General features: G+C 38.4%; 1 protein-coding gene across 6 annotated transcripts in view; it reads right to left on the bottom strand.

Moving 5' to 3' along the window:
- VAMP7 (vesicle associated membrane protein 7) overlaps positions 1-13,016 on the bottom strand; it is a 57,105-nt gene that overhangs the window by 14,595 nt on the left and 29,494 nt on the right. For all 6 annotated transcript variants that reach the window (XM_063720971.1, XM_054543965.2, XM_063720973.1 and 3 more), the window contains 1 exon segment: positions 9,253-9,320. In XM_063720971.1, the coding sequence (XP_063577041.1) occupies positions 9,253-9,320 (68 nt within the window).

The raw sequence follows: 13,016 nt of genomic DNA, 5'->3' as shown, positions 1-13,016 counted from the left end.
CTTCTCAGATGACTAAACTCTTCATGCACTGAAATGCAGCAATATTCAGAGAATTTTGAGAGAAAATGATCTTAATCCTAGAATTCTACACCAGTCAAAAAATTGTTCAAATATGAGACCAAAATAACACTTTTGTTCTTGAAGGGATTATCATCCACAAACTCATATGAAGAAAATGTGTGAGGATATACTACAAACAAAGACTAATTCACAATAAATAATTCAAGAAAGAGAAAGATGATGTAGATGAGAAAAAGCAGTGAGGAATGAAACTAATAAATCCAAACATAGTTAGTTGTGTGATTCAACAGGTTGTAATGGAGATTCCTCCACCACCCTCAGGTCAACATCTGAACACTGACAAACCATCTGTTTAAAACAAGTTCACCTATAAAGAACAATTGTTAGATGTTGCCCTAAGATATGCCTGTGTCCTAATCCCTGTGAATGTGACATATGTGATATTATCTGGAAAAGGTGTCTTTACAGATGTGATTATGTCAAGAATCTTGAGATGAAGAGAGTATCCTGGATTATCCATATGAGCCCTAAATGACATCACAAATGTCTCTATAGGAGGAAAGTAGATGGAGGCTTGACACACATGCAAAGGAGAAGGTAATGTGAACATGGAGGCAGAGACTACAATGATACAGCCACAAGCCAAGAAATACTGGCAGCCACCTGAAGGTGGAAGAGGCATGGAACAGATCCTCTCCTAGAGCCTCTGGAAGGAGTGTAGCCCCGCTAACACCTTAATTTCAGCCCAGTTAAACTGATTTCGAACTTCTGAAATCCAGTAGTGGGAGAAAATAAATTTTTGTTGTTTTAAGCCACCAAGTTTGTGATAATTTGTGATAGCAGCCACAGAAAGCTAATAACCATATATAAAAAGTTAAAAACCAAATATAAAAAGACACTCTTAAAACCAGCCAAAGGGGGCCAGGTGTAGTGGCTCATGCCTGTATTTCCAGCACTTTGGGAAGCCAAGGTGGGAGGATCACTTGAGCCTGGGCATTTGAGACCAGCCAGAGCAACATAGGGAGACCCCTGTCTCTAAGAAAAATTTAAAAAATTAGCTAAGTGTGATGGCGCATGCCTGTGGTCCTCCTACTTGGAGGATCACTTGAGCCAGGGAGGTGGAGGCAACAGTAAGCTGTGATCGTGCCACTGCACTCCAGCCTGGGTGAGAGAGAGAGACTCTGTCTTAAAAAAACAAAACAAACAACAACAACAAAAACAGCCAAAGGTGGGGTAAGAATCATTATTTTTCAAGTAAGACTAAGAGAGATGACAATCTCTTCGAGAACATATGAAAGCCAAAGAAAAATGGAATGGCATTTTTAAAGCACTGACTTTAAAAAAAAAAAAAACTGCCATTGTGAAAAACTAAAAAACTATATGCAAAGAAAGTATTCTTTAAAAAAATGATGAAACAGATTTTCAGACAAAAGCTTAGAGAATCTCTCATCAGTAGATCAACATTATAAGAAACAATAAAAGAACTTCTTCAGTTTGAAGCAAACAAAATCGTACACTGAAACAGAACTGCAGAAAACAATAAAGAACAACAGAAAGAATTACAGGCATATCTCCTTTTATAGTACTTCACATTATCGCACTTCATGGATGCTGCTTTTTTTTTTTTTTGGCAAATCGAAGGTCTGTGGAAACCCCATGATGAGACTATCAGCACCATTTTTCTGTTTTGTTTTTTTTTTTCCTGCTTGGCCTGCACTTTTTGTTTCTTTTTATTATTATTATTATACTTTAAGTTCCAGGATACATGTACAGAATGTGCAGGTTTCTTACACAGGTATACACGTGACATGGTGGTTTGCTGTACCCATCAACCCGTTATCTACATTAGGTATTTCTCCTAATGCTATCCCTCCCCCAGCCCCCACTACCCGACAGGCCCCAGTGTGTGATGTTCCCCTCACTGTGTCCATGTGTTCTCATTGTTCAACTCCCACTTATGAGAGAGAACATGCGGCAGCACCATTTTTCTAACAGTATGTGGTTGCTTCATGTCTGTGTTTTGGTAATTCTTATAACATTTCAAACTTTTCTTTATTTTCATTCTATCTGTTATGACGATCTGTGACCTTTGATGTTACTATTGTGATTGTTTTCGGGTGCCATAAACTGTGCCTATATAAGATGACGGAGCTAACGGATAAATGTTGTGTGTTCTAACTGTTCACTGACCAGCTATTCTCTTATCTCTCTCCCTCTCAGGCCTCCCTATTTGCCGAGACACAATATTGAAATTTGGCCAATTAATAACCTTACAATGGCATCTATGTATTCAAGTGAAAGGAAAAGTCACACATCCCTTGCTTTAAATCAAAAGATAAAAATAATTAAGCTTAGTGAGTAAGGCATGTTGAAAGCTGAGATGGGCCTAAAGCTAGGTGTCCTGTGACAAACAGTTAACCAAATTGTGAATGCAAAGAACAGTTCTTGAAGGAAATCAGGAGTGCTACTCCAGTGAACACACATATAAGAAAGCAAAACAGCCTTACTGCTGATATGGAGAATGTTTTAGGGGTCTGGATAGAAGATTAAATCAGCTATAACATTTCCTTAGGCCAAAGCCTAATCCAGAGCAAGGCCCTAACTCTTCAACTCTATGAAGGCTGAGAGAGGCGAGGAAGGTGCAGAAGAAAAGTTTAAAGCTAGCAGAAGTTGGTTCATGAGGTTTAAGGAAAGAAGCCATCTCTATAACATAAAAGTACAAGGTGAAGCAGCAAGTGCTGAGAGAGAAGCCACAGTAAGTTATCCAGGAGACCTAGCTAAGATCATTGATAAAGGTGGCTATACTAAACAACAGATTTTTCAATGTAAACAAAACACCCTTATTTTGGAAGAAGATGCCATCTAGGACTTTCATAGAAGCCAATGCCTGGCTTCAAAGCTTCAAAGAATAAGCTGACTCTTATTAGGGACCAATGCAGCTGATGACTTTAAGTTGAAGCCAATGGTAATTTACCATTCTGAAAATCTAGGGCCCTTAACATTTATGCTAAATATACTCTGCCTGTGCTCTTGAAATGGAACAACAAACCTGGAAGATAGCACATCTGTTTACAGGATGGTGGTGTACAGAAGATCTGTGGAGGTCTGCTGCTCAAAAAGAAAAGATTCCTTTCAAAGTATTACTGCTCATTGACAACGAACCTAGTCACTCAAGAGCTCTGATGGAGACTTATGAGGAGATAAATGTTGTTTTCATGCCTGTGTGAAAGGAAACTAAATCTTGGGGCCCCCAAATCACTAAGCTAAAGGGAAAAGTCAAGCTGGGAACTGCTTATGGCCAACCTGCCTCCCATTCTATTCAAAGTCACCCCTCTGCTCACTGAGATAAATGCATATCTGATTGCCTCCTTTGGAGAGGCTCATCAGAAACTCAAAAGAATACAACCATTTGTCTCTTATCTATCTAAGACCTGGAGGCCCCCTCCCCACTTCGAGCCTTCCCGCCTTCGCTTCGAGTTGTTCCACCTTTCCAGGCTGAACCAATGTTCATCTTGCATATGTTGACTGATGTCTCATGACTCCCTAGAATGTATAATAAAACCAAACTGGGCTTTGACCACCTTGGGCACATGTTGTCAGGACCTCCTGAGGCTGTGTCACGGGTGCGCGCTCTCAACTTCGGCAAAATAAACTTTCTAAATCAACTGAGACCTGTCTCAGACTTTCGGGGTTCACACCTGCTAATACAACATCCATTCTGCTGCCCATGAATCAAGGAGTGATTTCAACTTTCAAGTCTTATTATTTAAGAAAAACATTTAGTATAGCTGCCATAGATAATGATTCCTCTGATGAATCTGGGCAAAGTAAATTGAAGACCTTCTAGAAAGGATTCACCATTCTAGATGCCATTAAGAACATTCATGATTCATGGGAGGAAGTCAAAATATAAACATTAACAGGTGTTTGGAAGAAGCTGATTACAACCCTCACAAATTACTTTGAGGGGTTCAAGACTTCAGTGGAGTGAGTAACTGCAGATGTGGTAGAAATAGAAGAGAACTAGAATTAGAACTGGAGCCTGAAGACATGACTGAACTGCTGCAGTTTCTTGATAAAACTTTAATGAATGAGGGTTTCTTATGCATGGGCAAGGAAAGTGGTTTCTTGAGATGGCAACTATTCCTGGTGAAGATGCTGTGAACACTGTTGAAATGACAACAAAAGATTTAGAAAATTACATCAACTCAGCTGATAAAGCAGTAGCAGGGTTTGAGAGGATTGACTCCAATTTTGAAAGAAGTTCTACTGCCAGTAAATTGCTATCAAACAGCAACACATGCTACAGAGAAATCTTTTGTGAAAGAGTCAATCAATGTGGTAAACTTCACTGTTGTCTTATTTTAAGAAATTGCCACAGCCACCACAACCTTCAGCAACCACCAGCCTGATCGATCAGTCAGCAGCCATCAACATCAAGGTGAGACCCTCCACCAGCAAAAAGATTAAGACTCACTGAAGGCTCAGGTGATTCTTAGCATTTTTTTTTAAGCAATAAACCATTATGCTTAGTGAAATAAGCCAGACACAAAAGGGCAAATTTTGTATGATCCCACTTATATGACATGTCTAGAATAGGCAAATTCACAGAGACAGAAAGTAGATTAGAGTTACCAGGGGCTGAGAGTAAGGGGAATGGGGAGTTATTATTACTTAATGGTTACAGAGTTTTTGTTAGGGGGTGATAAAAAAGTTTTGGAAATAGCTAGTAGTGATGGATGCACAACACTGTGGATGTAATTAACACCACTGAATTGCGCACTTTAAAAAGGTTAAAATGGCAAAATTTTATGCTATACATATTTTACCACAATTTTAATAATGTAATATACTAAATTCCACTGAAGTGTACCCTTTAAACGGGCAATGTGTATGGTCTGTGAGTTATTTCTCAATAGAGGTGTTAAAAAACAAATGGAGATGGTTAAAAAAAAATTTAAAAAGTACTCGACTAATCAAAATAAAAAAGAAGAGGATGGGGATGCGGCAAATAAAAAACAAAAAGCAAGATACCTACACCTAACTCTATCAAAATTTGCATTTCATGTAAGTGGAATAAGCACTTCAATTATAAATATACTTCATATACTCAAGAAGGTAGAGGAAAGTATGCATGTTAAGGAGACACATGGAAGATACAAAAAAGATCCAAAACAAACTTGTAAAGATGAAACATACACAGGACAGAAACAGCAGATTGCAAACTGCAGAAGAAAAGGTAAGTAAACTTGAAGACACAGCAATAGAAACTATTCTAAATGAAACACAGTGGAAAAAAGACTTAAAAATGAACAAAGCATCAGTGAGTTGTGGGACAGCTTCAAGTGGCTTAATACAGATGTAACTGGAAGCCTAGAAAGAGCTAAACATTTTCATAATTTGATGAAAACTACAACAAACTCAAAGCCAAAGAAACATAAAGAAATATATACCAAGGCATATATATTATAATCAAATTTCTTAAAACCAATGATAAAGAGAAAATCTTTAAAGCATCCAGAAGAAAAAAAAATACACTTTATATATGTAAGAATGACAGCAGAATTCTTGTCAGAAACAATGTAAAAGACAGTGATGAACCACCGTTCATCAAGTATTAAAAGAAAAAAAAATCACTGACCTAGAATTCTATACTCAGTGAAAATGTCTTTCAAAAAAAAAGGAAGTGAAATAAAAACTTCTCAGACATACCAAACCTGAAAGAATTCATTTCCAGTAGACCTACACACTTGAACTACAATGGAAGATTATATGTTAAATTAAAGCATACAGGCAGAAAGAAAATAACATCAGATAGAAACTTGGCCTACACAAAAGAATTAAGAGCACTGAAATGGTAGCTACATGGGTAAATAGAAAAGATTTCCCTTATTATTTAAATCTTCTTTAAAAGATAATCAACTCTTTAAACAAAAACAACAACAATGTATTCTGAAGTTTTTAATACATGTGTAAATAAAAATATGTCAACAATAGCATAAAGGCCAAGAAGAAACAGCTAGAAGTATACTATTATAAGGTTCTTATCTATTCATGAAGTGGAAAAATGCCACTTTAAGGGAGATTATAAATCAAAGACATACTGTAAACCCTAAAGCAATCAGAAAATGACAAAATGGAGCTATAGCTAATAAACTGACAAAGGAGACATAATGGAATAACAAATGTACTAAATCCAATGGAAGGCAGAAAAAAAAGGGAACAAAGACTAGATGGGACAAATAGGAAACAAACAGTAAGATGGAAGATTTTAGATTTTCCAACGAAGAAAACTCGAGGCCCAGTCTGCTTTGCTAGTAAATTCTTCCAAATATCTAAGACAGATAATACCAATAGTACCCAAACTCAGAAGATAGAGAGGTAAGATTTCCCAACTTGTTTAATGAGGCCAGCATATTCCTGATACCAAAACCTAAAGAGAAAAATAAATTACAGACCACTAACTCTTAGAAACATAGATGCCAAATTCCTGAACAAAACAATAGCAAATCCAATAAAGTGTTATATAAGAAGGGTAATAAGTCATGACCTTGCAGGAATGCAAAGTTGGTTTAACACTGAAAAATCAATGTAATTTGCCATACTAACTGAATAAAGGAGAAAAACCAAAGATCTCGATAAATGGAGAAAAAGCATTTGATAAAATCATGAATACAACTCTCAAATGAGGAATTAAAGGGAATTCTTCCACCTATTAAAGGGTACCTACAAAAAATCTACAGTTAACCACAAACTTAACACTGAATTTATTTTTTTCAAAAAGTATTGAATTTTTCCCCACAAGATGGTCAATAGGCAAGGATGTTCACTGTTATCACTTGTATTCAGTATTGTGTAGAGGGTTCTAGCCAGAATAAGGCAAGGAAAGTAAAAGGCAGGAATGTACAAAACAGTAACCAGAACTGGTAAATGAATTTTTCTAAGGTTGCAGAATACAAACAAGGTCAATATACAATAACCAACTTTATTTCCATATACTAGCAATAAAGAATTAGAAACAAAATTTAAAAATTTGTTATACAATACAAAAGCATGATATTCTCAAGGGTAAATTTAACAAATATGTGCAAGACCTGTACACCAAAAACTAAAAAATACTGCTGAGAAAAATTTTTTAAATCCTGAGCAAAAGCAGAGATATGTCATGTTCATGGACCGAAAAACTCTATATTGTCAAGATACCAATGTTCCCTAAAGTGACCTATATATTAAATGCAGTCACAAAGATACACATTGTTGTGGGGTTAAGAGATGGAAAACAAGCTTATTCTAAAACATATATGGAAATGCAAAGCACCTAAAAGAGTGAGGACAATATTGGACAACAAGAATATAGCTGGAAGACTTACACTACTTAATTTCAAGAATTGTATTAAGTTATACTAATCAACACAGTGTGGTACTGGCATAAAGGTAGACAAACTGACCAATGGAACAAAATAGAGAATCCAGAAATAAAGCCCCGCAGAGAAGAACAGATAAACAAATTGTGGTAGATCTGGATAATGGAATAATACAAAACAACAAAAAAGAATAAGTGATTACTATAATAAAAAACGTGGATGAATTTCACAGGCATAACGGTGAGTGAAAGAGGCCAGACACAAATAAATTTTAAGAACAGGCAAAACACTATCTATGGTGATATAAGTCAGAAACATAATTACATCTATTGGGGATTACTAACTGGAAGGGGTATGAGGCAGCCTTTTGGGGTGTTGGTAATGTTTTCTATCTAGATCTGGGTGGTGGTTACATGGGTATAGATATACATAAAAAATAATTGAGCTATACACTTGAAAGTAGTACACTTGATACAATTTGCTGCATGTATGTTATTCCACCATAAAGAGAGATACCTGTTAGTTCATTAGTACCTTCTGTTTTCAGTCATGAAGTCAAAAAAATTAAGACTTTTATTTGGAAAGTACAGATTATACTACTATTGGTCAAAGACAGACCATTCCAGCTAAGCAGGGTAATCCTCAAGAATTAAGAATAACTAAGAGACAGCCTGGAAGTATCAAAGAAATTGGTCTGCAGATCTGGAATCAGATACTTCTCTGTTTTCTCTGCTCCCCAGCAATGGGTCACAAAGTGAGATCTAGAACCCAGGTGCTTTGACTTCCTGTATGGTAGCATCCTTCCTCCAATTACCACATGCTTTGATGAAAAAACTGTTTATAAACTCCTAGAAAACCTGATAGTAGACTGTATATCCTAAAACCTGCTGCTAATAGATGTCCTTGTAAAATTAACAATAATGATGAACATTTAAATAGCTCTTACTATGTATCAAATACTGTGTTAGGCACTTTACATGCATTATCTGATTTAATCCTTAAAATGCTCTGAAGTGGGTACATCTTCATTTTACAGAAGATGATGACTGAGGCACAAAGAGGTTAAGTCATTTGCCTAAGGTCACACAACTAGTAAGTAGCAGAGGTGGGATTCAAATCCAGGCAACCTGATACTAGAGCCTGTGTTCTTAACCACTACAATCCAGCTGTCAGTCACAACGAACATAATCAATCACTGTTTTCTTTCAAGGTGTAAACCTGTACTGTACATTTAAATTTATAATTGTGTAGACCCAAATCGTAGCTGATCTCTGCCCTCCTTCTGTTCACCATATATCTGTCATCTTTCCTTAAAACTTTCATCCACAGTAACTGCATTGAAAATGTGAGGACATACAGAACCATAGTACAAGCAGCTCACAAGGACACACTGTCTCCTTTAAGACTTATTGGCCCTTTCCAATCGATGTCTCTTGATTGATACAAGGCAAGATGAAACTATCAGTGTAAGCAAGAAAGTGAATTGTCCAGTTTTCAAGATTCATACTGGGTCACAAATGGCTTGCACATTTGTTTCATGTTTTACAAATTTGTAAAGTGAACAGACTGGTACATGTAGCTGAGGTGCTAAATTATATAGGCCTCAATCCAAAGCTTTAGAAAATTGTTTCTGTATACTGAATATGTTTTCCAAACCAAAGCTACCTTAATGGCTATTAGGGGATGATGTTTCTTTTCTATGCCTCATTGTTATCCTTATTATTACAAAGTAATCACATAATGGAAATGAGAAAGGAACAAAAAAACACCAAATTTTTGAATTTAAGGTATTTCCCAATTATGTTAGCCATCATCCATAGTTTCTCCACTTTACGTCAGATTCCATATTATCAGATTCCATACTTACAGAATCCACGAGATTTTCTGTTTTGTCAATCAATAATTCCAATCTTTCTCCTCGCTGAGCTACCAGATCTGAAAATATTGGAAAAGTAGAAAAGGTCAAGTTTTACATTGTAGAATAAAATAAACTTTTTTTAAAAAAGTAATGTAACTTAATGAATACACTGTTCTGGGGCCAAAGGACAGGCATGCTTCACCCACTGATGACACCACTCGAAAACAAGGACTAGCCCACCTGGAGTGCCCATGCCCATCAAAACTTCACCACAGCCTCCATAACAACTACACCCTAAGCCACTAAGAAAAATACAGACATGGTTGATGCTGTTTATAGCTGAAGAAATTATACAGACTACACTACTGAATGTACTCATAATCAAAGTCAAAGTGCCCTGCCCAACCAACACCATAGATATATCCTCAAGAAAAAGTCCTTGCATATTAAAGCAAATCTAAAAATTGGAAGAAGTGACCATAGAAATATTATTAACTATATGCTAATAAACTGGAAAACCCAGAAGAAATGGATAAATCCCAGGACACATGCAACCTACCAAGACTGAATCAGGAAGAAATAAGAAAACCTGAACAGGCCAGTAATGAGTAATGGGATTGAATCAGTAATAAAGTATAATCAGTAATAAAGTCTCCCAACAAAACCAAAACAATGCCCAGAATCAGCTGGCTTCACTGCAGAACTCCATGAAACTTACAGAGAACTAATATCACTTCTCAAACTACGCCAAAAAATTCAAGAGGAGGGAATTCTCCCTACTCATTCTATAAGGTCAGCATTACCCTGATACCAAAACCTGACAAGGACTCAACAAAAAAACAAAACTGCAGGCCAACATCCCTGATGATCACAGATGCAAAAATCCTCAACGAAATACTAGCAAACCAAATCAAACATCACATCAAAAAGATAATACACCATGATCAAGTGGGATTTATCCCAGGGATGCAATGATGATTCAATGCATGCAAATCAATAAACATGAAACATTCCATCAATAGAATAGAGAACAAAAGCCACATGATCACCTTAATAGATGCAGAGAAAGCATCTGATAAAAAAAGCATTTGATAAAATTCAACATCTCAGGGTGGTTGGCAAGATGACTGAATAGGACAGCTCTGGTCTGCAGCTCCCAGTGAAATCAATGCAGAAGGTGGGTAATTTCTGCATTTCCAACTGAGGTACCTGGCTCATCTCACTGGGACTGGTTAGACAGTGGGTGCAGCCCATGGAGGGCGAGCCAAAGCAGGGTGGGGCGCTGCCTCATCCAGGAAGCACAATGGGTCGGGGAACTCCCTCCCCTAACCAAGGGAAGCCTTGAGGGACTGTGCCGTGAGGAATGGTGCACTCTGGCCCAGATACTATGTTTTTCCCACAGTCTTTGCAACCAGCAGACCAGGAGATTCCCTCCAGCACCTGGAATGCCAGTGAGACATAACTGTTCACTCCCCTGGAAAGGGGGCTGAAGCCAGGGAGGCAAGTGGTCTAGCTCAGTATATTCCACCCCCACGGAGCCCAGCAAGCTAAGATCCACTGGCTTGAAATTCTCACTGCCAGCACAGCAGTCTGAAGTCGACCTGGGACACTCGAGCTTGGTGGAGGGAGGGGCGTCTGCCATTACTGAGGCTTGAGTAGGCAGTTTTCCCCTCACTGTGTAAACAAAGCGGCCAGGAAGTTTGAACCAGGCAGAGCCCACCATAGCTCCACAAAGTCCCCGTAGCCAGACTGCCTCTCTAGATTCCTCCTCTCTGGGCAGCACATCTCTGAAAGAAAGGCAGCAGCCCCAGCCAGGGGCTTATAGATAAAACTCCCATCTCCTTGGGACTGAGCACCTGGGGGAAGGGGTGGCTGTGGACTCAGCTTCAGCAGACTTAAACGTTCCTGCCTGCCAGTTCTGAAGAGAGCAGCCTCTCCCAGCACAGTGCTCGAGCTCTGCTAAAGTATAGACTGCCTCCTCAAGTGGGTCCCTGAGCTCCATGCCTCCTGACTGGGAGATACCTCCCAGCAGGGGTCGACAGACATCTCATACAGGAGAGCTCCGGCTGGCATCTGGCAGGTGCCCCTCTGGGACAAAGCTTCCAGAGGAAGGAACAGGCAGCAATCTTTGCTGTTCTGCAGCCTCCGCTGGTGATACCCAGGCAAACAGGGTCTGGAGTGGACCTCCAACAAACTCCAGCAGACCTGCAGCAGAGGGGCCTGTTAGAAGCAAAACTAACAAACAGAAAGGAATAGCATCAACATCAACAAAAAGGACGTCCACATAGAAACCCCAACCAAAGGTCATCAACATCAAAGACCAAAGGTAGATAAATCCATGAAGATGGGGAAAAACCAGTGCAAAAAGGCTGAAAATTCCAAGAGAACAAACTGGACGGAGAATGAGTTTGACAAACTGACAGAAGCAGGCTTCAGAAGGTGAATAATAACAAACTCCTCCAAGCTAAAGGAGAATGTTCTAACCCCATGCAAGGAAACTAAGAACCTTGAAAAAAGGTTAGAGGAATTGCTAACTAGAATAGCCAGTTAAGAGAAGAACATAAATGACCTGATGGGACTGAAAAACACGGCACGAGAACTTTGTGAAGCATACACAAGTAGCAATAGCCGAACTGATCAGGTGGAAGAAAGGATATCAGAGATTGCAGATCAACTTAATGAAATAAAGTATGAAGACAAGATTAGAGAAAAAATAATGAAAAGGAATGAACAAAGGCTCCAAGACATATGGGACTATATGAAAAGACCAAACCCATGTTTGATTGGTGTACTTGAAAGTGACACGGAGAATAGAACCAAGTTGGAAAACATTCTTTGGGATATTATCCAGGAGAACTTCCCCAACCTAGCAAGACAGGTCAACATTCAAATTTGGGAAATACAGAGAACACCACAAAGATACTCCTCGAGAAGAGCAACCCCAAGACACATAATCGTCAGATTCACCAAGGATGAAATGAAGGAAAAAATGTTAAGGGCAGCCAGAGAGAAAGGTCAGGCTACCCACAAAGGGAAGCCCATCAGACTAACAGCGGATCTCTCGACAGAAACCCTACAAGCCAGAAGAGAGTGGGGGCGAATATTCAACATTCTCAAAGGAAAGAATTTTCAACCCAGAATTTCATATCCAACCAAACTAAGCTTTATAAGCGAAGGAGAAATAAAATCCTTTACAGACATGCAAATGCTGAGAGATTTTGTCACCACCAGGCCTGCCTTACAAGAGGTCCTGAAGGAAGCACTAAATATGGAAAGGAAAAACCAGTACCAGTCACTGCAAAAACATATCAAACTGTAAAGACCATCAACACTATGAAGAAACTACATCAACTAACAAGCAAAATAACCAACTAGCATTATAATCACAGGATCAAATTCACACATAACAATATTAACCTTAAATGTAAATGGGGTAAATGCCCCAAATAAAAGACACAGACTGGCAAATTGAATAAAGAATCAAGACCCACCCGTGTGCTGCATTCAGGAGACCCATCTCATGTGCAAAGACACATACAGGCTCAAAATAAAGGGATACAGGATTATTTACTAAGCAAATGAAAAGCAAAAAAAAGCAGTGGTTGCAATCCTAGTCTCTGATAAAACAGACTTTAAACCAACAAAGATCAAAAAAGACAAAGAAGGGCATTACATAATGGTAAAGGGATCAATGCAACAAGAAGAGCTAACTATCCTAAATATATATGCACCCAATACAGGAGCACCCAGATTCATAAAGCAAGTTCTTACAG

The sequence above is a fragment of the Pongo abelii genome, chromosome X (genome assembly GCF_028885655.2).
Source record: "Pongo abelii isolate AG06213 chromosome X, NHGRI_mPonAbe1-v2.0_pri, whole genome shotgun sequence".
Lineage (NCBI taxonomy): Eukaryota > Metazoa > Chordata > Mammalia > Primates > Hominidae > Pongo > Pongo abelii.
Note: the sequence above shows the minus strand (reverse complement) of the source record. Positions and strands in the feature narration are given on the sequence as shown.